The 26,584-nt window shown below is 32.8% G+C and overlaps 2 protein-coding genes across 2 annotated transcripts; one reads left to right on the forward strand and one right to left on the reverse strand.

Moving 5' to 3' along the window:
* Window positions 1–7,744: 7,744 nt before the first annotated feature.
* LOC129946939 (nose resistant to fluoxetine protein 6-like) lies at window positions 7,745–16,203 on the reverse strand. The gene is made up of 10 exons (XM_056057322.1): window positions 15,886–16,203; window positions 11,522–11,927; window positions 11,368–11,441; window positions 10,939–11,138; window positions 10,577–10,692; window positions 10,298–10,505; window positions 10,052–10,233; window positions 8,482–8,611; window positions 8,069–8,404; window positions 7,745–8,008 (listed from the first exon to the last, which is right to left on the reverse strand). The coding sequence occupies exons 1-10, from the start codon at window positions 16,133–16,135 to the stop codon at window positions 7,817–7,819; spliced, it is 2,094 nt and encodes a 697-aa protein (XP_055913297.1). The 5' UTR covers window positions 16,136–16,203; the 3' UTR covers window positions 7,745–7,816.
* Window positions 16,204–17,073: 870 nt separating this feature from the next.
* On the forward strand, window positions 17,074–24,273 carry LOC129947220 (nose resistant to fluoxetine protein 6-like). The gene is made up of 10 exons (XM_056057687.1): window positions 17,074–17,329; window positions 21,230–21,644; window positions 21,904–21,977; window positions 22,052–22,251; window positions 22,423–22,538; window positions 22,613–22,826; window positions 23,129–23,310; window positions 23,368–23,497; window positions 23,554–23,886; window positions 23,943–24,273. Exons 1-10 carry the CDS (start codon window positions 17,083–17,085, stop codon window positions 24,138–24,140), a joined length of 2,109 nt encoding a protein of 702 aa, XP_055913662.1. The 5' UTR covers window positions 17,074–17,082; the 3' UTR covers window positions 24,141–24,273.
* Window positions 24,274–26,584: the final 2,311 nt, after the last annotated feature.

Raw genomic sequence — 26,584 nt, forward strand, 5'->3', positions numbered from 1 at the left:
CAGTCTGCTTACTCGTATTTTGATCTTAAAGGAGTCAACAAAACTTAAACATTTTAGAGAGAAAAATGTTTGGTTCTTGAATTAAAGTAAATAGGTGCTTTTGAGTGTATACATAATTTCTCTAAAAAAATAAATTAAAACAAATTAAGGTAAACAAATAAGTTGGGAAGGAACGTTTGTGTGGCACTTACAAATTACACGTTTCAGAATCTCTTTTCACTTCAAATATCAAGAGATTCAAAGCTTGTATATCAATAGATATGACCCGTTTATTATGTTTTTCAATTAGCCATTAGTTTAACAAAAGTGTCACTTTGCTGTTTTTGGGACATTTATATTGTTGAAATTCGTGTTTAAATATTAGTTCTAGAGCACCCAAGCAAAAAAATTAGTCCATTAGTTCTTGAAAAAATTTAAAAACAAAATAAAGGTTTTTGAGGGGTACCCTCCTGGAGTAATACCAAAATATGTTTTTCTTGAAGAAGCTAAATTAAGAACATACAATTTAGAGAAAGTTTTAGAAAAATTTAGGTTTTTGTTTCTCGAAATCTGATCTGGGATTTTAGATGATTTTTTCTGATAAAGTTGCATTTTATCATCGGAACAGTTGACAGTTCTCTTAAAGTGAATTTCCATTTATCCGCATCTGCATAATGCAGAAAATGAGAAAAGTAAATAGAATCAGAAATGTGTTGCAACGTGAAAGAGGGAGAGAATACACCAGAGGTAACTTTTTTGACAGTACATAGGGTTGCCTTCATGAAAGTGTAATGAAATAATTAAAACAACCTTGCCATAGCTGAAACAGTAAGAACATTTTCGGACTACCAAAAAAGAAAGTGATCATTGAAGGTTTCTATTAATGGACGCGATCAGTAAGGAAGTCACTATATAAACAAATTGCATTAGAACGTTAGTTCTAAACTGTCAAAGGAATAACTGATGTAATCACATAAAATTGAAAAATGTGTGTTTTGAGAACTACAAATATTCTTATATTTTAAAATTGAATAAAGTCAAATATAAGAAATTTGGATGTTAAGTGATTTATCCAAATTTTTAAATGTAAAAACTTAATAATTACTTTCTTTTTGAATTTGTGTATCTCCACCGAAAAGCTTATTGTCAAACATAAAAATCATTGGGCAGGTTCAGGCAACATAAGGGACTTCATTTGCAGTCAACTTCATTCTTTGAACGTAAATTTTGAATAAGGAAACTAGTTAGTTTTCCAAGTGTCATGAATTTCAAATTCAGAACTTTACTTCACAAATTTTTACTTTAAGTTCATAGTACAAGAGCTACCAAACACATTATTGTGTAAAAAACTCTCCTCAGACAAGCTACAAGTCGATTAAGATTTGTCTTTACTATTGTAAAGAAATATTACTTATTTCTTTTTTAAATGGACAAGGAACCCTTTTACAGAAAACATTAAATGGAATTGTGCAAAAAATAAATAAATTACAGAAAAGTAAAGCTCAGGTTTTACTTGAATGAAAAAACATGGTCAGTTGTCATTTTGAAATAAGTTGACTTGACAGTTAGGGAGATTTTCTTGACTAACTTTCCATCAACTGGCCAATCAGATACTAGAAACTTGCCTAACTTTCAAGTCTCTCATTTCGCCTGAACCTGCCCATTGTCTACTAACTTTGAAACCAAAAATTAACACTAGGTTGGAGGTGAGAGAAATTTCAACTCATTTTGCTGTCAGATTGAGTGACTGCAAAAAGCCAACAAAATTCGTATGTATATTCTTTTATCATTTCATCAGTAATATTTTTGCTAATTCCATCGGAACAGTACACAATTTAACCACCATCAGTAAAACGAAATGGGATTTTGTTGACATTTTGCAGTCAGCTGTTCTGTAAACATTAAATTTCAGCATTAAAGTTCTTAAAACGTATTTACGAACTAAATTAAGCTTCATATACAATGTTTTTGATGTTAGAATTCATCGTATTGCATTTATTTATTCTAAAACTAAAGCTTTAACATGTTCAAAAATGTAAAGTAAACATTTTACTGATGGAAGACAAAATTGACAGGTGGTCATCTTCCGATGAGCCCAACCATTTATTTTAAATCATATTTATTAAAATTAAACAGTGTTCAGAAAACAACAATTCGACTGTTTACAGTCAAATATTTCTTTTTCAAAATGTCCAATAGCAAGGCAATAAAATGGCTAAAATTTTGTTTAATTCATTTTTATTACTTCAATCTTAAACCTATCTTAAAACTAGACAAAAGTTCATAAAACTAGCCTAATTAACCATAACTTACAACTAACTTACTGGTCTCATATACGGACACTCTAAGTTAAACTATAACACTTAATACTAATGCCTTTCGGCCCTAAGATCTATTCTATTGTAATTCATTTTATATATTTTTGTATTTATTAGACAATTTGAAAAAAAAAACTAATATCACTTTCTTCTTTGAAGACTTGTAGCAACTATATAATTCGCAGTTGCTTTATGTAGCTCGGATTATATGGAGTCCCGATTTATTCGGGAAAATATGCTTCAAGGCAAGGTGTAATGGTCATCTTCTGATGAGCCCCCCATTACACGGGGCGAAACGCATATATGAACACTTTTGCTGGTTATATTTTAAATCATATTTATTAAAATTAAACAGGAAATGGATGCGTTCAATCTCAGACACATAGGGCATCTGACAGCTGAGATGTCAAAAAAGGAATTCAAAGGTATCCAAGAATTTCTGGGGTATCTGACAGAACAGCTGATTCAACACATGGTTGAATGGCTTTTTGTATTTGTTGGTAAACAAAAAGATACAAATTGTTAGTTGAAGTTGTATTTGAGGATGTTCTGTACATTATAGACGATGAAGAAGCTATTTGCCTCAGAATTTTAGAATGTAATTATGATCTAAATATTTTTTTAAAACTTCAAAATTGGCTTATTTATTAAATTGTTACGCACTTATCAATTCATCTTCGTCCGACGAATCAGTTGAATTATCCATTAAATGTTTTATCTTACAACAATTTGGACTTCGAAGCTTAAATGTTTATCTGCTTTGTGTGAACAGGTGAAAGTTGTTTTTATGTTTTGACAGATATCTCAATACAGCTATTCAACTCGTTCAACAAGATATCTAAAAATCCACCTGTCCAAGATACCCTATCCAACACGAGATTGAACGCAGCCAATGGGACGTCTTGAGTGGAACGGTTTTGTTTCGTAATACAAAATCAGAAATACATATATTTGATTATAAAAATTATGATACAATCTTTTAATACAAAGCTTCTCTTTTTATTTTGAAGGACATCAAGCTTAAACAAATCATAATTCAAAATTGACAGCTACATCAACACTATGGATACACTTACAATTAAGATTATCATAATGACCATTAAGGAAAAGATTTAAAGATCTGTTTCATTTTGTTTTTATTAAAATCGGAAAGTTAATAATGGAAATGTGAATCAACTCTTGTCAATTCGATAAAATAGTTTCCAACTGTCAAAATAATGGTTGCCATTCTGAAATTTTCAAGTAGTTCCAATAATACCTCGAAATAATAGTACAACATTGGCTATCTTATGATCGTATTTCTTTTTGTTCTTTTTTCAAATGTCATAAGCCGTAAGTCGTCGAATTGTTGCAGTCTTTTTTAAGAGTCTGGCAGCTCTATTCATGTTGAAAAAAAATGTATATTTCTTAGAAAATGATTTTGTGACCTCTAATACCATCACTTTTGACTATGACCTTTAACATAGAATTTTTCAACTGTGATTTATCAGAAATTGTCTTAGCCAATTATACTTATTAGAAAAAATGTATACAAATTTGTAAATCTGAAGATAATGGCTAATTTTTTAAAGCCTTTACACTTAATTAATTTGATATTGGATTAAACGAATTATAATAATAATAATACGAAAAATCCATTATTCTAAGAAACCCTCAAATTAAAATGTGTACTTACTTACTTAAGGTGGCGCTACAGTCCGGGGCGGACCTGAGCGTCTCCAGCCAGCTCGGTCCCTAGCTAGCTGTCTCCAGTTTCGCACGCCAAGTTGGTTGAGGTCCTCTCCCACCTGGGTGCGCCACCTGAGTCGAGGTCTTCCTCTATTGCGCCGTCCCTTAGGATTGGATTCGAAGACCTTCCGGGCTGGAGCGTTGATGTCCATCCGCTCTACATGACCTAACCATCTAAGCCGTTGGACTTTAATTTTGCAAACTAGGTCATTGTCGCTGTACGGGCTGTACAGTTCGTCGTTAAATCCAAAATCACCCGAAGAATTTTTCTCTCGAAGCGTCCTAAGACGCTGTCATCTTTCTTTGATAGGATCAAGGCCTCAGCGCCATAAACGATAACCGGGATGATGAGTGTCTTATAGATGGTGATTTTAAATGCTCGAGAGAGGACTTTACTTCTCAATTGCCTTCTAAGTCCAAAGGAGCAGCGATTTGCAAGAGTTATTCTTCGTTTGATTTCAGCGCTGGTGTCGTTGTCTGTGTTTATAGCGGTGCCTAGGTAGACAAAGTCCTTAACTACCTCAATGTTATAGCTGTCCAAGCTTTGTCCAAGCCGCCGTTGTTCAATGTCCTTTTTTGATAACAGCATGTACTTGGTTTTGTCCTCATTGACCACTAAATGTATCTTCTTCGCTTCCGTCGCAATGCTATAAATACGCTCCACTGACATCAAGCTTTGATCTTCCAATTATGACAATATCATCTGCGTATCCGAGTAATTGGATGGACCTTTAGAAGATTGTGCCTCTAGTGTTGACGGTTGCACAATTCTCTCCAGAACGATATTGAAGAAGTCGCAAGACAGTGCATCGCCTTGTCTAAAACCTTTTTTGACATGAAATGTATCGGTGAGATCTTTTCCGATCTTGATAAAGCAGCGTGCATTCTCCATCGTCATTCTTCACAAACGGGTAAGTTTGGCATCCCTGTCAACATTGCTCTGTAGAGCTCTTCCCTGTGGATGTTGTCGTACGCGGCTTTAAAATCGATAGAGATGGTGGGTATCGATTTGAAGCTCCTGGGTTTTTTCCAAGATCTGCCATAGTGTCAAGTCAATATTTGGTCGATAGTGGACTTTCCTGGTCTGAAGCCACACTGATAAGGACCTATCAGGGTGTTGACGAACGGCTTCAGACGTTCACATAATACGGCAGAGGGGATCTTATACGCAATGTTAAGGAGACTGATGCCTCTGTAGTTGGCGCAGTTAAGAGGGTCTCCTTTCTTATGTATCGGGCACACTATGCTCAGATTCCACTCATCGGGCATGCTTTCTTCCGACCATATTTTGCAAATGAGTTGGTGCATGCTCCGTACCAAGTCATCGCCTGCTGCTTTGAATAGTTCGGCAGCGATGCTGTCAGCTCCATCAGCTTTGTTTGACTTCAGTTTACATATAGCTATCTTCACTTCGTCAAGGTCGGGTAGGCGGAATTGCTGATCTTCGTCGCCTAGGTTGAGTGGTTCTATCTCTCTTACAGCGGAATTCAGTTCGTCATCGCCGTTATATAATTTGGAGAAGTGCTCTTTCCATATTCTCAGCATCGACTGTGGTTCTACTACGATGTTCCCCTGATCATCTTTACAGGCTTCGGTTCGTGACTGGTACCGCTGGGAGGTTTTTCTCGTGCTCCCTTTTTTTGCTTCTAAGAAGCCGATCTTCCTCTCTTCTCTTCTGCTCGTAGAGCTCGCGAGCTGCTCTTGTCCTTCTGTGCAGAGCCGTTTTGTATACCTCTTGTTTCGCTGTGTGCGCTTGCCGGCATTCGACGTCAATTATAAATAAGATTTACCCCTTTTTGAAAAATATGGATTTATGTTTGATTTTAGATCAAATTCATAGATCAGATCACAATATCTGTTTGCATCAACTCCAAAAGAATTTTGTATTTTTTTGATCTAACGAATGTGGTTTGTCATTTGAATGTGAAAATTATGTTTTAAAAATTTATTAAAAATCACTAAAAACACGCAAAACAAGTTTTAGTGGCCAGAAATACCCCAATGTTTTTAATCTTCAATTTTAGGTTTTCCATTCGTCACAAAAATATAATTTTTTTGTCATTGGCAACTAAATTTACCAATAAAACACCTTTTCAAACTTTTAAAGAAAACTTTTGTGCTCAGTAAAGATAACAAAACAATAATTTCGAGGATGTAATATCCTCGTAAGTTCTTTTATCTCTTACTCTATGGTAAAATTTATGTATTTCGAACAATCGAAGTCTACGTATACAAAATTCGTTGGTAGGTAAGTTCTTTTATTTTTGTGTTGAAGACCAAAACCATCAGATTTGTAAAGCACATAGAATCGAATTGAATTGAAAAATAAAAGAAAAATGAAATGGAATCGCTCAAGGATTACAAATACGTTCTTTCAATATTCGACAACTGATGGCAAGGACAACGAAAACGCACGGTTTGTTTGAATTGAGTTTTGTTTTCGTTTCATTTGACTGAGTGATCGGTGATGGGATTTTCCTGGAAAACTTTGTGAGGTCTTATTTACCATTTATTTTGGAGCAAGAAAACCCATCATCAGGCATCCAGCCATCAGCCTTGAGCTTCTGTTGGTGATGATGCTGCTCCTGTATAACTCAGCAATTAATTCAATGAATTTATATTGATTTTTCACTCCCCTTATATGTTTGTCGGTTAAGTCTTTGTCAGGTCTCGCTCATTGAGGTGTATAAAAAGAGGTCCTCCAACAAAATAAGACAAAAAAAGAATACCTACCTATTGGAGTCATGTGTGGATGGAGTTCTATACGTACCTACGTTAGGAACACGTATCATATATAGACATACCTTGATGTGAGTTGACGGAGCGGAAGTGTCGACTGGATCTCCCACTTAGGTCGAACACGTTGGTTTCATTTGGGCTCCTGCTCCAGCTTTGGTTAGGTTTGGTTTTTCGGTTCCTGCGCTTACATTTATTTTTGTTTGCTCCACCTTCAGATCCAGGCCATCATCATATCAGGCATTCGACGTCATCGGTCGTGCAGCGGCTTTTATTTATATTTTCACATTTCGGTGAACTTTCGATATGCTTTGTTGATGATGCTGTACAAAGTACGAGTATGGTGTCTCTCTTTGAAAGAGGATCCAAAGCGCTGCTGGTCCTTAATTCTGTTGTGAGGATGATGACGATGATACTCCTGCCGGTGAATAACTCTGTTTATGATAGCAAATGTTTTTCTTTTATTTTTTTAAAAAGATTGGAATTGTGTATAGGTGTCCACCAGGATGTCGGCATCTTTGGGATGGATGCAGGTTATTTTAACAGTCCAGTGCTTTAATCTTGCGACCGACCGTGGGAAAAGTGACATTTCCATACTTAGAAGGTCTCCGGGTATGTTTCTCTTTCCTTCATAAAAAATTTAATTGAAAATGAAACCGAAACTACTGAACCAGCAGGAAATTAGGTTAACAGGTTTCCTTTATTTTGTTACTTTATACATTTTCAAAAAAAACCTTCTCTGGTATTTTGAAAACTACTTAAGTAGAACACCATTTTTAATATTTTTTGACGTTTAGATGTCAAGTTAGGAAAGCAACATCTGCTTATAAAATATTGAAGGTAACGAAAAATTGTCTTAAAAGTTCTTTTCACATGACAGTAAAAACAATCTATTTTTTTTAAATTATAGATCTTTTGGTTGGCAATACTATTTTACCTGAAGGCCATTTTGACAGCTTTCAAAATGAATAGACTGATCTGTAACAAAACATTTCTTTTATTAATTAAACTATAAGGTACAATTTTGTTGCTTAATTAAAATCTATATAAAAAGCCTATTGATCCTTTGTCGGTATTTCTACAATAACTTTTGGTGAAGTTGTGGGTTCAATGTGTTGTTGCTTCTTTTTGGAGTTCCCATTGCCAAATATAAACTTCTCCAGAACCAAAACCGGAGATTCAAATGCAAGTGAAATCACAATGGCAACCATAAGTGATACTCCCAATCCACTCCAAAAGTAGAGAAACTAAAGAATTTTAAGCAAAATATTGTTGTCATATTCAGAAAGTTCATAAAATGTACATACCTCATTATAAGTTGAGAAAAACATTGAAGTCCGCATCGTTCCAAAGTTAATTCGAAAAACAAACATATGATAGAGGTACAGGGAATATGTAAGACGTCCTAATGGCTGCCAAAATGGATGTGACAGAATCGAATCAATTATGCCACCGAAGCCAAAGTGACAAGCAAATGTCAACCAAGCTAGAGCAATTGACCATGAGACACGTTTCCATGCCTCATACATTGCTGTTTCGAAAACTGTTCCTTGGCCAGCATGGTGTCTGATTGTGTCATACGGCCCAAATAATACTGCCAAGAAAATTCCAAAACAAGCAATCCATCCAAGCATTTGAACGAGCTAGAAGATTGATAAAGTTTGAAAGTTTTTGAAAAATATATCAATAAAAAATTTCGAAGATCGAAAAAATTACCAACCTTTGAAATTCGGAAAGTTCTATTACGATTAATGTGCATATAGTATCCCAAACCGAAACCGACCAACCAAGGAGAGCATCGCGTATGCATTGGGGTGTAGGTCTTACTCCATTCATCTGTGTTTGAGAAACTGTTAAAAAAATAAATTATTAATATTCACTTAAATTAAGTATTTAAAGATAATGTTGTTAGATCTGTCAGTTGGAAAATTGTCGCACATTCTTACAATCGAAGCAAAAATAATTTTCAACTATTGTCAGATGTCATTTGACGTTTAGGAATGTGAGACGTCATTTTTAAGATTACTTAAAATTGCTGTCAAATTCTTCACTGTCATAAACAACTTAAAATCGATTCTGGCAATCGAATTTTGAGACGTTAGATCAAAATCTGTCAATCGTGTACAGACAGTTCTCCTTCGCATAATATTTAGCTTGTGTCATTTTTGCCTGAATCACAAACACGTTTCAGCTTCGACTTGGTCTGCGTTAGGTGCGCCTGCTTCGAGGTTGCTTTGAATAACATTTCTATTATTTCATCCCTCCAAAGAGCAAATATTTAGTTTGTTGACATTTTTTACAGCTGTTGAGCTGTCAGACAAAGCAAATGTTCAGATAATTGAACTAGAGCTTCCGTTTGGAGTCACATTACGCTCTTTTCCATACGATTGTCAAACTAAACGTGATGTCGAAGCTCCATTGTGATAGAATGCATTGAATACCTATGGCTGAACTCGTAAACGTCAGTTGAAGCCGAAGCTTAAGCACGTTTTGTGATTCAGCCATTATTGTCAGAGCACTGATAGATTTGACAGTATTGCAAAATCTAAGAATTTTAAATACACATTTTAAGCCACCAAAATAAAAGGTACAAAAAAGTAACTATGAAATAAAAATATTAAATTTGATATATTAGTGTTTCCTTTTGATTAGAAATTCCACTGATTGTGTTCCAATTTTATAAAATTCTAATGACAGATTCCTGTCAAAAATTATTTGTCTGCTGGATTTCAACCAGAAATATTATAAAATGCCAGAAATGTCAAACATTTCAAACTCATCGCTTTCATCGACCTTTCAATAAACTGTATTGTTTTCAATGACGGAAACTATATTGATAGATATAATAATCACTTACTTAAGTAATGTCATATGGCACAATTGTGCGAACTTACAGAGACATCATTATCTGTCATTGTCAGATGACGTTCAAAATTGTGAATTGTTATTTTTGAAACCTGACGATGAAATTGTAGGACTTTGGAACAAAACCTTTCAACAGTTAAGTGTGAATAGAAAAGTGTTTGTCTGTTACTGGCTCATTGACAGTAACTGGCAGAGTATTGACAGACATGACAAGTATACATTTTTTTTCAGAAAATTGATGAAAAGTAAAACATTCCATTTTAAATTTGTCGAACGTATTTAAATGTCACAAACGAAACTCTGATAGATTCTACTATAAATGTTAACAACTTAAATTTATAAATGTTAAGTTGTAAGATTAATTTTTACATTAAGGTCTTGAAAATAATCTTTTGACGCTGCATGTATGTATAACTAAAACTTACCCTCTAAGATCAGTGAAACCTGAAGTGATGTAGACAGTCATAACACACCCAATTGACATGAGTGCCAAAGCAACCAATACGGGAGCGAATTTCTTTCCCCATTTCCACATTGGAATCAAAATCAGCGGCGAAAGGATGTAAAGTTGGAAATCAATAGCTAAATACCATGTTCGTCCATAGCACTTTAAAACAAAGAAATAAACGGTTATTTCAATTAAAAATGAGTAAATCAAAAATTAGACTCACCTTTGATTTGAAGAAATAATTTTGCATATACAACAAAATACCCCACCAATCACCTTTACATTTCTCCGAATTAATTGTACTTTGTCTAAATGGTCCAGTACCGATAATTTCATTTAAACTAAATATAAATAAAAGTCCAGAAGCAACAACTGGCGTGAGACGAATATAACGATGAACGTACATCATGATGATATTTAATTTTCCATTTCTGAAAGAAAACAAAAACAGGAGAAAATTAATTTTCTGAATTTTCTATTTTTGGTAAAATTCTTCGCATACGTTTTGTCTAATTCCCGAAATCCGATCCACGCTACCAAAAGTCCACTGATGAAGAAGAACGAGTCTACCGAAACGGTTCCGTTTACTACGGGCATCGATATTAAAGATCTGAACCACTGTAAATTATAAGGGAATTATGTTTTAAGTGCATTTTGACAGAACTGTCACTTGTTTTGACAGAAGATTACAGTTGTGTTAGGTGAAAAATAAGAGAAAATGTATGCGAGCTTTCTGTCAAGTGTCTGTTAATGGTCTGTCTACATCACTAATTCTTCAACAGAAGAAAATATCAGAAATGACGTTTTGAAGAGTGGCAACAAGACTTCGTATAAATTGTCAATTATGTAATTACTAAAACTTACTTCAGATTTGTCGAGCCCATTGATTTCTGGAATAGCACGACTTATCAAATAGGTGTGACAGTAAACAACCCAAACCATTGAAAATACACGTATTCCTGTGAGACAGTCGATAGTATTTGGAGACCTCTTAGTGTTAATTGCGAACATTTTCCTTCCATTGGTAAGTACTGAAAATGCCAACAACACAGGTACTGGCTCTCCTATAATATAAAGAAAAAGGTAAGTAAATAAATATGAACTCCATTCTTTTTTCTCTGTCATCTGTCGGGCAGTTTTCAATTGATAGAAATTTGGTAATTGTCACTTTATTAGATGCTATTGGAAGACTTTTGACAATTCGGACAATATTGAAAGAATTTCCAATTGTGTATGCAATAATCCATACCTTAACAATATTTGAAGTATTCTTATTCAAAAATGTATACTTACTTTTAAAATATTTCATGAAGAACTCGTAGAGTGAACTCAGGATCATCAAAAGACCGAATATTGAAAATATAACACTGTTGATAAAAATTATACAAATGTATTAACAAATGTTTTTATATTGTAGAATTTATTATATTTTTAAAGCTATACTCACATTCCCACAATGTTAATTGTTTTCAATGGTGGTATTTTGCCATTTGTACATTTGAGAACAGAAACTCCAGACAAAGCTCCATTGAAGGCCTTGCGAACCGCTGTTTCGAAAATCGGAGTAACCACTTCAGGGCTACAACTATTCGGAATACATATTCCAATATTGATTTTTGCACTTGACAAACTAGCTCGACCCTCTAGAATTGGTGCGTCCAAAAATATTGGCATCTCATCATTTTGAGGTTTTTGATTTTTAAGAGGAACTCTCAAGAAGCAATATTGGCCCTCGACAAGACCGGATGATTCTGTTAAAGTCACCGATGTTTGTACACATTGATCAAAATTTCCAACAGTATATAAATTTCCATGTAAAATGCCAGAAGGAAGTTTGCCCCAAGAATCGATAACTGTTAATAAAATGGAAAATTAACATACATATATTTTCTAGGAATACTAGGAATACATGAGGCAAATTAAACCTGCTTTTCTTATGAAATTAAAAGAACATTAAAACCATTTTCAAGATCGTCCTGTGATAAAAAATCAAAAAGATAACGTCCCTGTTTCTAAATTTCCTCTCAGGAACATAAAAATGCATAAGAGCTATCAGATGGAGATTTTATCCTGACATTTAGAATGCCTTTTATGAAAACAACCTTTAAGAATACTCTAAGACTTTTCAAAGATTTAAATCATTTAAATCATTTAATGTGCATTTATTACTATAGCTGCATACACCTTCTGACCACCTTTAGTTCCTCAAAGAAAAAAGCGTGAAACTTAGGAGTTTTGATAAAATGGTGACCAAACAACACTGCAATATTCCAATACCGATATTATTAAAAATATGTAAATCGTTTTACAATATAACTATCCCCGATGAGAACTTTTCCATGCTTAAAAAAACCTGACAACGAATGCGAATTAGATATTATGAAATTAACGTGTTTCGTAAAATACAAATTTTTGTCAAAAATGACACCAAAATTATTAATTCGCTTACCACCAATAGATATTCAAAACCAAGGCTGTACCTGAATAGCACCCTAATTGATGAACGAATGTCTTTAAATAAATATTTTACATTTAGAGATTTAGCTCAAGACGGTTGTATTTAACACCACTGAAAAATTGCATCTATATCTTTTTGGAAGTTGGTATTTAAGACAGTCATTAATTGATGAAAGTAGAAAAAATAATTTCAAATCGTTTCCGAACATTAGACAATTTGCAAATTTTAAACAATCTGGAATGTAATTTACGAATAGGTTGAAAAGGAGACTACCCTGAGGCAGGCCTCACAAAACCTTAATAATAAAAGATTGATCATCTAACAATCTGTTTACGATTCGATAAATATGATACCAATCATTTAAGAAAACAAAGTTCAAATTCAATTGTCATAGGCTTTATCATAAGAAGTCTGGGGTGGACTCTACCGAAAGCTTTCATATCTGTATTTAAAACATCTTCCTGAATTAATTTTTCTAAAGAAGATAAACAAAAATGTGTGAAAAGACAAAAATTACTTGCTACGGATCGACCACAACAACAGAATACATATTGTCTTGGGGTTATAACATCTTTGACTGTGAAATTGAGCCCATTGAAAACGAACTATTCAAAAGGTTTTAAAACCGCCGAAAGTTTTGACACTGGTCTATAGTTTTGTTTTAAGTTCATTTGGCCATTTTTACAAATAGGGTTTATCGAAGATATTTTACATTCTTCTGAAAAGATACCAGGAAAAGTCCATGAAAAGTCGCCACTGGTGATCTCATAGCTTATCTCACTGAACAGTGAAACAAATCTTTACATCGTTTTGGAGAAAGCAAGATTATTGCACTTGATATTTCAAAAGCATTTGATAGAGTTTCGCATCAAGCTCTCTTATCGAAAATGCGTGCATTTGGTATTGATGAATTACTTCTTCGTTGGGTTATAAATTACTTTTTGGACCGTTCAATTCAATTAGTATTGGATGGGTTAAAATCTGATATTCACAAAATAAACGCTGGTGTGCCGCATGGGTCCGTTTGGTCTCCGACTTTCTTCCTTATATTAATAAATGATCTTTTGTCGGAAACTTCTAACCCACTAGACTGTTTTGCTGATGACAGTACCCTTTGCTTTTTATATTCGTTTTTAGATTCTCGTCCTTGCAGCGTATGATAAGCTCATTAAATTCTAATCTTGACAGCATTGTTCAATGGGAATTCAAAAACCATGTAGAATTTAATGCTTCGGAAACTCAATGCTGTCTACTGTCACAAAAGCATAACCCTCCCCCAATGCCACTATCCATGGTTCCATGGCATTGAGGAGATTGAACAACTATCAGTCCTAGGTATGTGCATCATAAACTACTTCTTGTGGAGTGATCACATATTTGACATCGCCAAAAATGCTTCTAAGTGTTTAGGTTTTCTCCGACGATGCAAGAAGTTTTTTACCCCTTCTGATCTGGCTATGATTTACAAAGCTTTTATTAGTCCTAAACTCGAGTATAACTCTCATATTTGGACTGGAACCCCAATTACCTGAGTCTTCCGAGTAGAATTGAAAGAACTGCTTTAAAAATTATAGTAGATCGTACGTACGGCTTGCTTCGAGGTTGCTTTGAATGACATTTCTATTATTTCATCCTTCCAAATAGCAATTTTTTGTTTGTTGACATTTTTTTTACAGCTGATGAGCTGTCAGACAAAGCAAATGTTCAGATAATGGAACTAGAGCTTTCGTTTGGAATCAAATTACGTTACATTACGTTCTTTTCCTTACGATTGTCAAACGAAACGTGAGGTCGAAGCTTCATTGTGATAGCATGCATTGAATTCCTATGGCTGAACTCGTAAACGTCAGGCGAAGCCGAAGCTGAAGCGTATTTGTGATTCAGCCATAAAGATGAGTATGAAATCGGTCTTTAAATAAAATGTGATAGCATTTTATTGAAAGAAGTTTGCCCTTTGATAGTATTTTATATTTTAAATTAATCCTTTTTTCCTTAGACCTCATATCTACAAATTGCACTTTTATATATACTTTATCGATAAAGGCCCCAAAAACGGCATGCAGGACTTCACTTTTTGGATATGAAAAGTTACAGCCCATATTAAAATACCAATTAATTTTTGCCCACTCACATCTAAAAATAGCTGTGGGCATTTAGCCTATATTTTTGTACTTGTAAAAACTGATAGCACCTTTTATTGTTTGCTAACCGGAATAGACCTTTTCCCTTTTTAGTCCTCCACTAACCAGTACTTCTCTACTCTCTTTTGATTAGATTTGAAGCGAGCAGACTGAATATTCAAAAACCCAGTTTCATGTGCAAAGCTTTTAAGTAAATTTTGATCTAAAAGTTTCAACAAAATGTAAGAAATGAGAAAAAACACACAATAGTGTTTTCGAATTTCAAGAAATTTGCTTTAAGATGAACAAAATATTGGTTTAGCTTAAGAAAACTCTAATTAAAGAAAAAAATAACGTTAAGATTCTTAAGATCTTTAATTCAATTTTGTTGCGATGTTTCCACGTAAAAATACCGATATTTAAATGACTTATGCACTGTCTTCGGAGAGCCCAGCAAAACTCTACTGTGACTTGGATTTCGGAACAGCTAAAACTGTCGTTAAAATGAAACGTACTTCGTTAAGCTTTTTGAAAAATCTAATAAAATGGCATCGTTCAGAAAAAACATGAAGATGACGCCTTTAAAACAGGTCGCCTCTTCAAAAACAAATCGTCAATTTTCTAGTGTTTAGGTTCCTTACAAAACATTTTATACCTAAGAGCGGCCGCTTTCCAAAATTTTGCTGTTCGAAGAATATTAGAAATACAGCGTTGAAATTTTCACATAATAGTTTTAAAAGTATACACTATGTAAAAAGGGAAAAATGATTTCTTGAAAATCTTAAAATTAATTGATTTTGATAAAGCTGCGAAAAAGATCTTGAGATATTTGCAACGGTGTAAAAACTTTTTTTTTTTAAGACAACCTTCCTGAAAAGTCGACTTGTTGCTTAGAATATTTTAGTGTTTTTGAAAAATATCGACCCGAGGTCACTTTTTGGCAACTTAATAGAATAATTTTGTTTCCGCTCAGGTTCAAAATTTTTCAGAAGAATTTTAAGAAATATTTTTGTTTATATAGTTATAGATTTTAGAAGGAAAAAGGACACATACTCCATTTCATAAAATTTTGTCTTAGATTTAATGTTCTGTTATTAAAACTCACTGTTACCACTGATACCTAATAATCAAAATAAATTATGAAAGTAAAGTTCATTAAAAAAACTTATTTAAAATAATTTCACTGTAAATTTTCTATGAATTTGAATTTTTTTTGTCTAAACAAAAACTCACATGGTAAAACTTTGGTACTTGGAAATTGTCGTTTTATCTCACTTAAACTGTGAATACATTTTTCCGAGTCATACGAATTAGTAGTATCATCACGAGCAGAAGAAATTCTCAGTAAATCAAGATTATTTTCAATTTCTTGATAAAACAATTCATTTAAAATATCACTAGACACAGTAACATTATCCAGAACCGAATATGAATAACTTCCACTTATTAAAAATGTTATAAATAAAATTATAGAAAATTCCATTTTTTTGTTTAATTCGAAAAGAACTTCTTAGTTCTCATATGTTAATCAGCACTAAGCCATAAAACCGACAATACTGAGCAATTTTGTGCGTTTCCATTCGTTTTTAATAAATAGAAGTCTTAATTATTTAACTGCAAAATGTGTGGTTTTTCCTATTTATGATAAGAAAGATAATCTATCTGTTGATATATATTTTTAAATTAAAAAATAGCAAAATTCGAAGTACTTAAGTTTGTATAGCAACGTTTTAGTTTTAATTCATGGGTGGGAAACGTTTTTAGAAATGAGAATTTCGATACGGAAGCAATTGTTTTATTTATATTTTTACATATTTTATAATCAGATAACTTATAACTTTTTCATTTTTTGGTAATCTATTTAGATTATGTAGGTTCCAAAAAACTATAGAAAATAGATAGAAAAAGTTTTGCAGGGAATTACAAACTTTAATCAGACGAATGTATAATATTGCGAAAAAATTAGTTGAGAGGACTGAAGACTGTGGATTCACAAATTTATAAACAAAGTATGTTTATAATCTCTAACTAAGGAGCTATGAAATTTCGGAAGAAATAATTCAGTATTTCCAAAATTCGTATTTCTATAAATTATGCCCGTCAAAACATCAAATTTGTTATTAATTAATCTTAGAAAATGATTTAGGCTCATGATTAAAGTAGCTACTTACATATTTTTATAACTATACTAATTGATTGTTCTCAACATAAATTCGACAGTTGATAATCTTGATAACATCACGAGTAATAAAGCAATGATTTTTTAAATCCATTATCAAAGTGATAACAAAAGCCAATTAAAAAGAGTTTAATAAAAAGTTAAGTCGCCACAAATTATTTCCCAGTAGTTTTTAATTTAGAGCCCGTTTTAGAACTTTGATTTTAAGTTATAGCGTTTAGTATTTTAAGTATCTTTGCATAGAAAATATAATGATTCAAAAACCATTTCTTACGTTTTTGACAGTTTGTCTTTGTTTTTTAATAATTGGTATTGATGCAGTATCAGTTGTAAATAATGTGACTGTATCGAGTGAAATTTTAAGTGAAGTTTTCTTTAATGAAATTCGTTATAATCGAGATTTAATTAACAAAGCTAAATTATATCATAATTCGGAAAAATGTTTTCGTGAATTAAGTGAAATAATAAAAAAGCCTACAAGTCTTGAGGTCATACCCTGTGAGTAAGAAATAAATATTTTTCTTTGTTTCATCATTAATTGTTGAAATCTTATTGTCTAATAGATTAAACATTTTTTTTTAACAAGAAATCAACAAACAAAAGTGTCCTTAAAAAACATACGTTTGTATTGATTGTCTAACTTAAGTGTTTTAAACCTTTTAAAATTTAATTGAAATCACATCTACAAAAGCCACTAGAAACGATGCGTGCAAAACTAATTAGAACTTGAACCTTAAGAGATGCCCACACCAAGGAAATGTTTCGAAACATACATTTAAGTAACATTAAAAAAACATTTCAGAAACATTTTGCAAATGTTTTAATTGTTTTAGAAATGTTTTTTTAAATGTTACTGAAATATTTCTGAAATGCTTGAAGAATGAATTTTAAATAAATGTTTCTCTGTTTTTTCTGAATTTTAACTTCAAATAGTTTATTTTGGTCAGAGCGCTCATGAAACATTTCTGAAATATTTCCCCATTTCCCAAGCTCTTTAAAAGCTAGAGAGTACGTGAGTGCTACGAAATGAATGGAGTAACGAAAATGTTTCTTAATTTATGATGAAACAAAAAAGTTTTGTTGCAGACATTTCTTAAAGTGCAAAAATTAATGTCCTGATTGTGAAAAGAAATAAAATTTGCTTCTAGATGTAAAATCAGAATTGAAACTTGAAGCACTCAACATCAAACTTGACAGTTGTCATTTTTAGTATGCTAAATTTGGGGAAGTGGTGTAGGTATCCAGTTCCTAAGTGTTCTGTGAATTTTCAATCAGTTTAGAATTGTGCGAATCTTATAGATTTTCTTCTCTCACTTTTGACATCCAAGACAAGAAATTACTTTTTTTTTATAACGGGTGTTTTTTTTCAGAAATACATGCTTAAAGTGTTCACTTTTGTTTGAATGTATAAGTAAAAAAAAATGCCATTTTCACTTTGTGGGTTCATGAAATAATCGATAAATACTTCTTTAAAAACGATGCCCTCATAAATAATTATTTTTTTTTCGGTATTGAATTGAACAACCATATTAAGTGCGGATCTGTGGTGATCACAAAACGGCGCGCGCAACATGTCACACTTAGGGATGCCAGATTTGAAAAATTTCTGAGCGGGCCAAAAAAATAATTAAGTGTTCTTTAGTTTAAAAACATTCTTAATTAAATAAATAAATAGAAACTTAACATTCTTCAGAAAAAACAAACAGTTATGTAAAACTAAAAAATAAAACAAATAAACAACACATATTTTTCTGCTGATGTAATTTTAGAAATTATTTCGTTTAAGCCGTATTTCGTTGAACAAAAACAAAATTCTTTATAAGCCATATTGAAATTTTGCTTTATCATAAGCTTCTTTTATTTTTCCCACCAAGAATTTTTCATTTAACTGAAAATAATTTCAGAGCTTGCTTTAGAAATAGGCAAAGAAAAAACAAAATCACAAATTTTTTAAAATTTGGGGCCTTGATTGTCTTAAAAAACCTAACTCAAGTTCATACAAATTTTCGAGACTTACGAGTTCCTGAAAAAGCTTATCAACGTCTATATTTTCAGTTTAAAGCAGTCAACAATTTTTAAGTAATTATCTAATTAGGGTTTGTTTTTTAAACTTAACCCTGAAAAACATTTAATATTATAACTAAAATCAAATTTATTCTCTAAATATTCGATAGCTAAAGCTCCAAGGAACTCATGTTCTCTTTCTTTTCTTAGTAAATTTTGTAGATCATTCATTTTCTCATATAAATCAACAATAGACGTGTCTTCGCTCTCAAGAACTATTGTTGCATTATCCACCGACATGGGATATAAAAGTTAAATGCTTCGGCTATTTCAAATTCGAAAAACTTCTTTAAATATGGTCGAACTTTTTTGTGTGAAAGAAAATAACATTTAACTGAACTGTAATGTTTAAGAAGCCTGAGACGGCAGGAATTAACGACAAGCAACGAGTATGAGCATTGAACATGTCTCAAAAGCTCGGACCATTCCTTATTGCACCATTCCATAAACTCTTTATGAAAACGGATTGATTTTTACCAAAATTTTCATTTGCGTTATCACCTGAAAATGCTGTTATATTCTGAACACATAAACTCCAATCCAAACTATAATAGTTTAATAACTTGGTGCAGACACCATGACTACTTTTAAAATATCTTACAATTAACGGAATGTTTTTAATGTTTATTTCAGCCTTTCGTCTTATCCAAAATAATCATCTCTTTGGAAGCAGGAGCCAAGATATTTTGTGTAATTTTAGTACATTTTGCCTTCCCGCACGATATTTGAAATGCTTCCTAGGAATAGCTGAATAAACACCTCATAAGTTTGAAGGTACAATCGGCTAATTTGGAGCTGTGTGAATGTTTTACAGTGTGGCATACTAGCGTTGCCTTAACTTCACTTGCGTTCCTTTTTTCTTTAGTATCTTTGCAAAAAAAATTGAGACAAGGTTTCGAATTTTTAAGGCGTTGCGTTTGTTCATGTCGACTAACGTCATTTTCTCCTCCATGATATATGGCGAACCTTTTTTCACCTCCAAAAATTTTAAACATAACACGACAAAAAACTAGACAAGATGACGAAAGAAAAACTTGAAACTGTTAACAAAAACAATGGAAAAGTAAACAACGAAAAATATTCGCTGTCTTTCTTACTAAGAATTTCGACTCTCGAATATCGAACGATATTTGCGTTCAGTGAACTGAATGAAAAAAAGTAAGACTTTATGAAAAATTAAGGTCATGTTGCACGCACTTAAAATGAAAACAATTGAACAATAAAAAATAACTAAGGGTATTTACGCGGGATTTCCGGGACATTTATCTTTGCCGCGGAACATTTGCGGGACAAAAACGATTTTCCGGGACAGTCCCGAGTGTTTGCAGGACGTCTGGCATCCCTAGTCACACTGCTTGTGCCAAAATTGACCTTTTAAAGTATACGCTTGGTAACCGCATAGTTTCAGATGTTGCGATTTGGTTGAAAAATCTCAGAAATCTTAGAAACATAAATTGGCCAATTTGTCAGTTCGATCGCATACTGATTCTGGATTGCCAAAAAAGCTTCTACATGAGCTGTCATATGTTACTTCACAATCTTCAAAATAATCAAAACATTTGTATGCCTCACTTATCCTCTGTGACATAACAATAAAAAACAAGTCCATTCCACATTAAAAAGAATTGTTTTTTGACAACTGATATAATTCGCAGCTATCGACGAATGCTCAAATGATTAAAATGCCTAAAATTCAAGACCATGTCTCAAGTGCAAAATACTTGAGATACTGACATTGGCAGTCAAATTTCATTATTTTAAGAGAAACAGTTCAATGGGCGAAAAAGGTTTTATAGATTTTTAAAAAATGAATGAAATTTGTATTGAACGTTTCCAAAATATAAAAAATGAATTCAGTAATCAAATACTGCAAGATAAATATTAAAATGTTTTTATAAACATGCAGATAACACAATGGAAAGTTCAATGCTATTAGATTTGATTTTTGACAAATGTTCTAGGTGTATTAATTGATTTTGATAACTTAAAATTATTTAATGTAGAAAACCAACAAAAAACAAAAACCATGTTGGGGTAAAAACCCTTTGTTTTTTTATAATATTATTAAAAGACTTTATTAAAGATATTGTATCTGCATGTATCTATAAAAAACCCTCCAAAATCTAGACTTTGAAACAAATATTATAACATTTATCACTCGATTTAAATCTTTCCACGTAATCCAAAATCACGGTGATAAAGTTTAATAAACATTAATTAATTTATCAACATTTTGTACCTTTTCTGCTATTATCTCTAAAAACAAACATATAAATAATGTGTCATTATACATATTAATGGGTATTTTAATTATTTATCTACATTTTTATATAGTTTTTGATTCATGGGGGAAATTTCCGTCTGGAATTCTTTATGGTAATGTCTATGATATCGGTAATTTTGATCAGTGCGTAAGAACTTCGGTGAAATTCAGCGAACTTCCTGATAACCCCGTAAATGGACAATTCTGCTTCGCAAGAGTTCCTCTTAAAAATCTAGAAGATCAACCAGAACGACGTATTCCAGTGTTTAGCGATGTCCCGATTACAGGATCGAGAGCAAGTTTGTCAGAATTGGAACTTAGCATAGGAATATGTGTTCCAGATAGTTGCAGTGCAGAGTTTCTGACGGATGTTCTAAAAGAAGGCCTAGGTCATGCAGGCTTGCAAGAAGCACTCTCGGGAATTTCTGTACATTGGTGTACTGATGGGAAGCCTCCACCATATAAGGCAATTCATATTATAGGAATGTAGGTATACAAAATTCTGATGTACACAATAAATAGTCCAGGAAAATTAGATATTTACTTCGAACAAATTCTCAACAACCTTAATTTGTTTCTTCTTCCTATTTGGGACTCCTTTCACAATAGCAAACTTTTTTTTACTCCGGTCCAAATTAAGAAAACTTTGAAAGAAGTTTAAAGGCCATTCTATTTCATAATTTTCCTGGACTAAATGTGATTCAAACGTTTCCTTTTTTAAAATGCATGTTTGATATTTTGGCAGAGTAATTTTTGGTGTTTTTGGAGTTCTGATGGTTTTGAGCTCGCTGTATGAATATTTCATGAGATTATTCAAAAGTAAGTACAAGCTTCCTTAATAAAATAATGTATAATTATTTAATGATAAAAATTTAAATTTTATTATCTTTCAGAAACTCCAGTTCCCGTTTTATTAGCATTTTCCATTCTCACAAATGGCAGAAAATTATTTGACATCAATACAAAAAGTTCGCCAAACACAATCAATTGTCTCACTGGAATTCGTGTCATTTCAATGGCTTGGATAATGTCATGTCATACTTATATGACAATGCAAATGATTCCAGCAATTAATCTAATCGAAAGTGTATCGGTAAGTCAAAAATGTTTCCACTTTTGATGATGTACCACAAGGATCAATTTTAGGACCCCATTTGTTTATCTGATACTGATTTCGTTTTTAAGCGACAATGATCTTAAATATTTTTTTTATATTATTTTTGTCGAAATATTTATTAAATAATTTTTCAAAAATATGTTACAGTGGTTCAAAAATGTTTATTCAATGATTTTCATAAATGGAACGGTTGCTGTGGATTCGTTCTTTTTCATCGGTGGTCTGCTTGTTGCTTGGCTTGGATTTCGAGAAATGGACAAAACGTTAGAACAAAATTTAATTTTTCTTAAAAATTTAAATGGATTCTTTTGACACTTTGTGATCTTTTATTTAACAGAAATGGCAAACTAAATATAGTTATGATGTATGTCCATCGTTATATTCGTCTTACGCCTCTCGTAGCTGCTTCACTTTTGTACACCTTCAGTATCAATGAGATCATTTTTACAGGTCCATTCAGGGAGAAGACACTCGGAACAGATAATTGTACTCCAGAAAATTGGTGGCCTATTCTGTTGTATATCCAAAATTACTTTATTCAAGAACCTCAAGTAAGAAAAAGAGTGGCCGGATACAATCCTGAAAGTTTGACTCCAGAAAACCCAGAATATCGAAAAGCCAATATCCCTAAAACCCAAAACCTAGAAATCCCAAAAATTTACTTTTTAGAAATTCAATTACGGTTTTTTGTAAAAAGATTTGCTCGAAGTCTTGTGATCCGGGATTCTGCTTTTGAAGAATTTGAATTGTGGATTTTGGCTTTTCGAGACTTAGGATTTTTGGAACTTTTGTGTTTTCAGGATTTCGAATAATGTTTGCACCGAACTTTTCTAATGTTTTTGTCAAATTTTAGTGCTTTGCAAGATCCTGGTATTTGGCAATTGATTTTCAACTGTATTTGTTTGCCCCCTTCCTGTTGTTGGCTATGCGGAAATGGGGGAAAAAGTTCTTCGCTGTTTTGCTTGTATTGTCGTTAATGTCAATAGCTTGTGTGATGACAATTTTTATAGCAAACGGATTTACAAATTTGAGATCGTAAGTAACGCGGAACATATCTCTTTAGCAATCAATTCTAATAATGCTCCTTTTCAGATTCCAGAACCCTAATGAATGGACCAAGACGTACATTCCAATGCACACTAGGTGCTCACCTTGGCTTGTTGGCTTCGGATTGGGATATTTTATGCACATAAATCGTCAAAGGAAGTTCCATCTTTCAAAGGTATTGATAATTTGTCAATAATGAAAAACTAGAAACACTCTTGTTTGTTCCCTTAGGTCTTTCAACTTTTAGCTTGGTTTGTGAGTGCCTTTATTATGATTGCCGTAGTGTTTGGACCCTATTTCACAATGAGCACCAAAGGCAATGGAACTGTCTTTGAAGCTGCCATGTACGAGGGTTGGAAGCGATTTTCTTGGGCCATCGCCTTAGCTTGGATCACTTTTGCCTGTCAAATTGGAATCGGCGGGACAGTTGATGCATTCCTCTCGCATCCATACTGGCAGCCTTTTGCTAAATTGACGTACTCTTTGTATCTCATACATTCATTTGTTCTGAGGGTCAATTTCGGAATGATGCGAACTGAAATTTTCTTTTCTGATTATAATGCTGTAAGTTTTTCTTTTTTGAAAAGAAACATTGCTACGACGAATGTATCCTTCCACAGGTACTTTATTTCTGGAATACTTTTGGAATTTCAATGATGGTCGCTATAATTTCAACGCTGGCCTTCGAATCGCCAATTTTAATATTGGAGAAGTTCATATTTGGTGGATCATCAAGTGACAAGAAACAAACGCCGCCGCCATCGGAGCCTGCGATTCAACGTGTTACATTTGCAGAACCACCTCAAAAGGGTGTTTAGTGCTTTATGGAATGTGAGGACTCAAAGTCAATATTGTTTATATTCTTTGGAGAGAATATTTTTAAAATTAATATTTGAAGGCTTGAAGTGTGTTTATTTTGGTATGCTCTGTGATTAAAATTAATGAAACTAAGCTTTGTCTTTATTTATTATAAAAAAGTATTTAATTTTAATGAACAAATACGTTTATGATGGCCGAATTGAGGTAAAAAGATCTGTTAACATTTTGGCCTATTTATTGGTGCATTGAGACATCTATAACAAGTTCTATTTGAAATTGCTACTGTAGACATATTTTCAGGAGTAAAACCAACAAAACAAATCTTTTAGGAACTATCCCTTAGTTTTCAGCTATTTTCAGTCACTTTTCACAACAAATCTCCCTTTTGAAAAAATGTCCAATTGTTTAAATTATAGGGTGCTTTTAAGCTGCATGTGTTTCGATAGTTGTTGTCTATTGTTTGACAGTTGAGAGTGTCAAGCTGTGTTGACATTTCTATTCAGTAACGTTTGACAATTCATTAAGATCCATTGAGCGCTAGAGAAACTCGCTTTATCACATGCTTGTTGGTCGCAAAAGGTTTGCAGAACGGACTCTGAAGAAAAGTATCATTGCTCCCGTCTATTTGTAAAAAAAAGAAATTACCATGAAATTCGGAGTGGTTGAAAAAGTGTTATACCCTGCGAATAAATTGGAAGTTTGCCAATTTTTTTTTAGAAAATATGTTTAAATCAAAGTTAAGTCTAACACGTAAAAAAAAAAAAAATTACGCGCAACAAAGTTATATCTTATAGAGGGAGTTTTTTTAGACTTGTGGTTTTCGATATGAAATGAAACACATATATTTTAATGTTATAGTTTAGGTTTATTATAAAGATAAAGATACAAAACTCTACAAAACGTAGTCTAGTGGTGTTATGTTGCACGGTCTTGGAGGTCACACCACAGACCTACTACGTGAGATAATGCAGTTACCAAAAGTTTTTGCAATATATTCATTGTTTCATTGCGCGTTGTGCGAACCAAAGGTAGTTAATTTGCAGGATTTGCAAATGTTGTTCAGGAGTATATTCTTTATGAAGAGCAATAACGTGGCTGTGTAGTGTGTAGGACTGTAATGCCAAAGGTCTATAAAGTTTTGTTCACTGGTATTGCTTCTTGTGAGAAGTTGAATAACAAATATAAGGATGTGTGAACTCACGATGGAACTTATAAAAACTCACAACACTTGGATTAAAATGTTAAAACGACTATTCCATAAGCAACTAATCTTATCAAACCAAGAGTAAATATTGATCTTAATAACACTCTTAAAACAAGACTACAAAATATTCGTCCGTCGCCACAAGGTTGCAAAGAAATCGATAAAATTACTGGAAGAACATTTTTGGTATAGATATTTCACAAGATGTTCTTGCACTTAACGGGTAGGAGCTGGCTGATACTTGATCAAAAATCAATGCTTTTTGAGATTTCTTTTCTGCAGACTATAGCGAAAAACAGCCTACTTATGATTTAGACCTTACCAACGACGTCCTTCTTAAAGTTTGCGAATTTTCTTCACCTGAAAATAATTCAGAAATCATTACCTTTTCACCATCTAGGCCATCATACAACCCAGCCACTCCAACGTTCACAACAGCCCAACATTTTCATTGTTCATATTTGCAGAATGGGCTTGAAAAATAAAAAAAATCTTATGGAATTGACGGAAAATCCAACTTTATCCTGCGAAAAAGCTTCCATTCACTCGATGAAATGCTGGCATCTTTGTTTAATCATTGCATTAACAATGGCTACTTTCCTTCAGCTTGGAAAAGAGCAAAACTGTTACCAATAGCTAAAACTAGACCTAAAAAAGAATTAAAAGACTTTCGACCTATTTCATTGAAAAGAACATTCAACTAAACATGCCTCTCTCCTACTTTCCAATACAAGTATTCAATACCTGAGATCTACGATTTCATTAAACATAGACATTGAAAAGGTGCGTATTATTCAAAGATTTCTTGAAAACCGATTCTCATAAATATTTGTTAAAACTGAGCAGTCAGATCATTTCCGAATATTACCATATTATTATTATGATTTTCCATTCGGTTATTTAAATGAAGAACCTAATGGAATCCTTGTCCTATTTCCATCATAGTAGCCATTGATGTACGACGGACCACAAAAAGATCAAAATGTGGGCTTTTAATATAAATATGGGAAAATTACACGCCCGAAAGACATTATGTAAGGCCAAATTTGTTACTGCGAGATTAAAGCCAGTACACAAAAGGCATGCCCAAAAATACTAAACTTTTGGTATATAAAACATTAATTCGACTAATATTGGTATACGGATTTCTAGTCATATAGTATATTTTAGGATATAAAATTTAAATACAAATTTATCGTACGCCGGAAGCAAACTTACTTGACATTTTCTCGATTTAGT

Source organism: Eupeodes corollae, chromosome 2 (genome assembly GCF_945859685.1).
Source record: "Eupeodes corollae chromosome 2, idEupCoro1.1, whole genome shotgun sequence".
Taxonomy (NCBI): Eukaryota; Metazoa; Arthropoda; class Insecta; order Diptera; family Syrphidae; genus Eupeodes; species Eupeodes corollae.

Bases quoted from the DNA above. Each gene is read 5' to 3' on its own strand.
- LOC129946939 (XM_056057322.1), bottom strand. From the start codon at position 16,135: ATGGAATTTTCTATAATTTTATTTATAACATTTTTAATAAGTGGAAGT. The intron at 11,928-15,885 runs GTGAGTTTTTGT...TTTTATTAACAG, and splicing joins AAGTACCAAAGTTTTACCAT to TTATCGATTCTTGGGGCAAA. The intron at 10,693-10,938 runs GTAAGTTTTAGT...TATAATTTACAG, and splicing joins ATGGGCTCGACAAATCTGAA to TGGTTCAGATCTTTAATATC.
- LOC129947220 (XM_056057687.1), top strand. From the start codon at position 17,083: ATGATTCAAAAACCATTTCTTACGTTTTTGACAGTTTGTCTTTGTTTT. The intron at 22,827-23,128 runs GTAAGAAAAAGA...GTCAAATTTTAG, and splicing joins ACTTTATTCAAGAACCTCAA to TGCTTTGCAAGATCCTGGTA. The intron at 23,498-23,553 runs GTATTGATAATT...TTGTTCCCTTAG, and splicing joins GGAAGTTCCATCTTTCAAAG to GTCTTTCAACTTTTAGCTTG.